Source organism: Acipenser ruthenus, chromosome 21 (genome assembly GCF_902713425.1).
Source record: "Acipenser ruthenus chromosome 21, fAciRut3.2 maternal haplotype, whole genome shotgun sequence".
NCBI classification, from domain to species: Eukaryota; Metazoa; Chordata; class Actinopteri; order Acipenseriformes; family Acipenseridae; genus Acipenser; species Acipenser ruthenus.
In genome coordinates, this window is record NC_081209.1 from 7603951 (window position 1) to 7609360 (window position 5410).

At 40.7% G+C, this 5410-nt stretch overlaps 1 protein-coding gene across 4 annotated transcripts; it reads right to left on the bottom strand.

The window, feature by feature from the left end:
* Nucleotides 1–239: 239 nt before the first annotated feature.
* Nucleotides 240–3806, bottom strand: LOC117428247 (sesquipedalian-1-like). Of its 4 annotated transcripts, none has more exons than XM_058994694.1 (4): nt 3709–3806; nt 3281–3378; nt 2259–2361; nt 240–1274 (listed from the first exon to the last, which is right to left on the bottom strand). In XM_058994694.1, the coding sequence occupies exons 3-4, from the start codon at nt 2259–2261 to the stop codon at nt 426–428; spliced, it is 852 nt and encodes a 283-aa protein (XP_058850677.1). In that variant the 5' UTR covers nt 2262–2361; nt 3281–3378; nt 3709–3806; the 3' UTR covers nt 240–425. The 4 variants fall into 4 exon arrangements, with proteins under 4 accessions (XP_058850677.1, XP_033903014.3, XP_033903013.3 ...); XM_034047123.3 differs by lacking the exon at nt 3709–3806 and adding an exon at nt 3502–3667; XM_034047122.3 differs by lacking the exon at nt 3709–3806 and adding an exon at nt 3485–3666.
* Between the last annotated feature and the right edge of the window lie 1604 nt (nt 3807–5410).

The window sequence follows — 5410 nt, forward strand, 5'->3', positions numbered from 1 at the left end:
TCAGAAAATCTCTTTCGTATTTGCAATATCAAGGAACTGAGAAATCTACACGAGTTTTCATAAAGAAATTAAATTATTTAAATTGTGTAACAAACAAGAAACTACTTAGATCAACTGTTCCTTCCTGCAACAAAGTTCTTTCTTCTGAAGTTTCTACCTTAACAATGGTTTAGTTCCTCTCTGAAAATGTGCCTTTGCATATGCTTTAAAACAGGACCCGAATACCATCACTGCCTCCCCCCCCCCCCCCCCCAAAATAAGCCTCCAGCGTGTGAAAGGAACAAAAAAAAAAATTTGCTCACCCTCTCCCAACCCCCTGACGTTAGCTTTCCAAAAGCAAAAATACATTTTAGGTCTAATGAAGAGTTTCCATGATCCAGCATCCACACATGTGATTCTTGGTCACTTCTTAAGGAAGCCTGTTTCTATTGGTCTTGCTGCCACTGTGTCCTCAGGGCAGTGATTTCTTTACCGTACCAATCGTGCAGCTTTGAAAAGCAGACCGTCCCAGGTGAAACAGGGCTTTCCAAGGTGGAGGTCACCCCGCCAGTGGCAGTTTTCCTTCGGGGGGGTACAGGAGGGGGTTTAGTCCCATCATTGCTACTCTCCCCTGGTAGGGTTTTAGACCCTTGGTAAGTTGGACACAATCCATTGAGCACAACGTTTGGCTTGTTCCAGGCCACGCCGTTTTCCTTCGCAGCAGGTGCGAAATGGACCGTCTCCTCCCGCGAGCGGTTGTATGTTGCCTGTGGTCCTTTGGCGAGAGCCGCCACAGTGGGAGCAGCAGCCGAGATTGATTTGGACTTGGCGCGCCCTGATGACTTCCTGTGGGAGCGCGTGGTGCCCGGGAGGCCGTGCAGGGTCTGCATTTCTTCCAGCTGTTTCTCAAGCTCGCGGACCACCAGCCGCATGTAGTCAAAGCTGGCCCGAGACAGGGCCTTCACCCAGGACTCCATGCCCGCCTGGCTCTCGGCCGCCATCTTGTACGTACGTGACTTGGCGCAGCTGAACTTGACGGCGAAGGCGTACTCCTCCATGGACTCGCACAGCTCCACCGTGCAGCCCTCCAGGACGATCACCCCGATGGGCTCCTTGCTCTCCTTGTCCTCGAAGTAGAACAGCATGTTGCCCTTCAGCACGAACCAGCGGCGGTGGTAGGCCGTGTTGCGCTCCCCCTTCTTGTACAGGTGCCCCGTCTTGTCTGCCGGGGAGTCGCAGGTGGCGTAGTGCACCACGCTGCGCTCGTTCAGCTTCATCTTGTCGCTTTTGGGTTTCTGAAGCAGGAAACACAACGCATTCAAGGAATTATAGCCAGACTTGAGGTCAGTTATAATTACAATTACAGCAGCATTGCTTACTGAAATTACAATTACAGTTACAATTACAGCTACAATGATGATGTAGTAAGTAATTATAGTGTAATTGTGATTAATTAGTTATTTAGAATACATAGAGTTTACTCTATGTATTCTAAATAACCAAGCAAGCAATAATCTCAGGTATAAATACAGAAACATACCATACAACTTTTTTTTTTTTTTTTTCAAACAAATGGGGTCTCTAAAAGAGGTTGAAAATACAAGAAATAATGATTACATGACAAATGAATGCCTAATTGAACTGTAATTGTCAATTGTATGCTATAATTACAGTTATAATTACAGAATCCATAACAGCAGTGTATCACACAACACTGCCCGTTACAATATCCCTGTTTAATCTCGACTGAGATCCGGGACCATCGCAACAGGAAGCTGCATCACACAACACACGCTGTGGACTTCAGTGGCTTTTTTTACCGGAAACACTGACTGTATTTATTTTGTACTCAGTCTGTACTCATGCCAAAGGACTTTACTGTGTGGTGTCCAAACCTATTTGGAAGAGCCTCTCTTTCTGTTGTAGATGATCCCAACAAGCTACACTTTTACCAAACACCTACCCCTTCATACAAAACCTGGGTTGAAAGATAAATAAGTTATACAGCTTTTTTACATTTGGATCATGTGTTACTCCTCCTCTGTAGTGTGCTTCAAACTGTATCCACTGGCTTCCTTAAGTTCACAGTCACCTCACTTGATACCTCCCTAATTACCCTCTCGCAAAGGACTTAACTATCATCTAATCAAGAAGCATTTGAGAATGCGTTATTTTAATACATACGAGCTACAAGAATATGAATCATTTTAAAAGCAGCAATAGTTGACTGCACTGCATGCATGCATGCGGCAGGTAAATAATAAGGCTGATCCACTTACCATGAGTAGCTAGGGGCAGTAAAGGGAAGTTCCATGCAGAAGGTCTTTGGACTGCAATAAGCCCATCTTTGCACGCTTCTGTTTATAAACTATTCTGCAGTTCCTGAAATGTAAAAGGAAACCATTAGTAACTGATAAACAGAAACACGTGCATTGTGCTGTCAGTATTAATGGTAAAACCCAATTGGCTAGAAAACATTAAAACAAACATGTAGCTATGAATCGATTTACAAAACTTAAGCTTACAGTGCAGAACTTTAGCCTGACATGAATGGGACATTTTAACAAGAAAAAACGACTGTCAGCAAGGTCCGATTCCTGATCTGCACACGTGCACAGGGTCATCCGTCTGAATAAATGCATGTCTGACTGCCAGGAAAAAAATATTCCATTTTATATGTGGTTCCCGTAACTCGCCCAGAATTGTCTGACTGAAATAATTCTGCTGGCCGCAATTTATCACCCAGCGGACATCATGACAATAGCCACATTATAACCACCACATCAGACACCATTCAGTCTCAGCAGGCCGTGTACAGTACATTTCAAGTCAGGATTATGGTGCTGTGATCGGTACTTGCTGGCTATGTCATTCAATGTATCTGGACAGCTTAATTTCAGCCACAATCAATCGGGAATTAAACTTCTTCAACATGACACGCGACCTTTAAGTAGAGTATCGAACGTTTTAAACTGTCAAAGCTGATACAATCAGATGTATTTTTTGTCGCAGTTTAACCAACCACACTTACAACGTTTTAAACAACAATAACGTAACAATGTACACGAATGCAATGTATGACTAAGAGTGGTCGATCTAGGCTACGGATCGGCTCTTCAGAGGTTAACGTTATGTTTTTTGGGGAAAAGCCACACATGCGCAGTGTGTTTGTTTTCTGTCACAAAACTAGTAAAACAGATATTGATTGTAAATTAGCTTTTTAAACAAGAACAAATATAACTTTGATAAAACATTTTCCATTTTAAACACACAATGACGACGACTGGATCAAATATACAACCTGGTCTACACATCAACCAGTGTTGGTATTTCCTTTCCGGTCGGAGCGTGTCGTTGCCTGCACAACACACAAGAAGGCCGGGGAACGAATCCAGAGATCTAGAGATAAAAACAAAAGTATTTTCTAAGATTGTGTATTTTTGCGCGATGAAGCCGAATGGTTTTCAAATAAGACAATTCCACAAAAACCAAACATAATTCCTACACTTTCTTCACACGCACAGGAAACAGCCTCTCTCCTCTCCCGTCTCCTTTTTTCCTTTCTTTTTTTAACAACGTAGAACCACGTGACGCGTCTCAGCTGAAATTTATATATATATATTTTAAAAACTCCTTATGAAATATATTTTTGAAGGCTTTATGTGTAGCATTTAAATATGCAAACAAGAGTCACTTTGAATGAAAGTAAAGACCTGGCTGTCGTATTACCTTTCACCCTCTGGTTGAGATCCTAAAAATAGCCCCCATTCCCTAATCCTTTAACACTAGTCCTATCTTTTACTGTTATGCTTGAAGCTATGGCAATACTGTAGCTAACCGTCTTGGGTGAAATATCCCTGGGAGTGAGGCCTGATGTACTGTGTTCCGCAGCAATAATCGAATTATTTTTGTATTTGTATTCATGGAGGGAATTCATATACAGTAATCTTTGCTTAATTAAATATGTGAATTTTATATGCAAAATAAAAAAAATCATTTGATTAAATACACAGTTTTTCTTACACAAAGAATGAAATAAGATGAATTCTTTGAAATCTTATTAAAGCTAGAACTCATTTCTTACAAAACATTTCTTCACACACACACATAATTGTAAAGCTTAATAAAGGGAAGTCCGGCTAGGCTGATGCAGGACAGTACTCACTGTATGAGTCGAACATTTACATATCCCATTTACAGTGCTGTGTGGATTCACACTGCTCAGTGAAATCAAATAACTAAATACTGTAGCTTCAAATTACACACTTCCCATTCTATCTCAACACCAGCACCCAGACTGAAATAATCTGACACAAATTTAAGTGACTGAAAATGCTGTAGATTACAGTACTTGTAGATCATGATGCTGGGAAATGAAGTTTAATTCTCATTGAATTATATTGCAATTGTATATTCTGCATATGATTCATACTGTTTGTTTTATTATCTGCGTTGCAGTCCGCTACCAGCAGATGGAACCAAAGTACTGATTTGAAAGAATTCCTTATAGTGAACAGGCAACAACAATGGAAAATATTATACCGATTCCAGAGGTAGAAGCTACAGTACTTTAATGCCAAGTTATATATATATATATATATATATATATATATATATATATATATATATATATATATATATATATATATATATATATATATATATATATATATATATATATATATATATATATATATATATATATATATATACACTTAAGATACAGTCCCATGATCATGCTCTCCTCCTGGCCCTGTCAGGCATTTGACCAATAAGGTTCGCTGAAGCACGATAAGTGGGCAGGTGATTTCCCTCCCTCATCTCCAGGAACAGAAAACGAACACAGTGTTCCCTGTGGGCCAGAGACAAGATCGGCAACTTAGCACTGAGAGGAATCGTACCCTACTATGGACCAGTCAGTCTGAACTAAACAGCCACCTTCCTCATAAACCTGCAGCAGCAAAAAGTTAAATTCCTGAAGTCAGTTGGTTTGAAAAATATCCAATAGGGGCACTGTGACACTTACTGCCCCCACTGAAACCATGACTTTGTGCAGCGATATTTACTCCCAGTTGCCACAGGTGCAGAGGAGACGTCAATTACAGTTGCACGCCCCTAGTGGTCATTTCTAACACCACCTCGCTTCAGAAATTCAGCTTTTTCAAAGGTCGCTAACATTAGTTAGCAAGCCTGGTAAATAATACCAAGGGGAATATAACGTAGATGGCATCCCTGTAAAAATGTTTGTATTAACTAAATCCTTGAAAAGCAACAGGAAGTAGAAATGCTATGCACGGTTTGAATTCAAAGGTAATTACAGCACGCATGATAATTGCGGTTACTCAGTCAACGTTTTAGAAACGATGACTCAAACTGCAGCTCCTATTCCAAGTCAGTCAGTCTTACAATGTTGTGCGCGTGTCGGGTTATT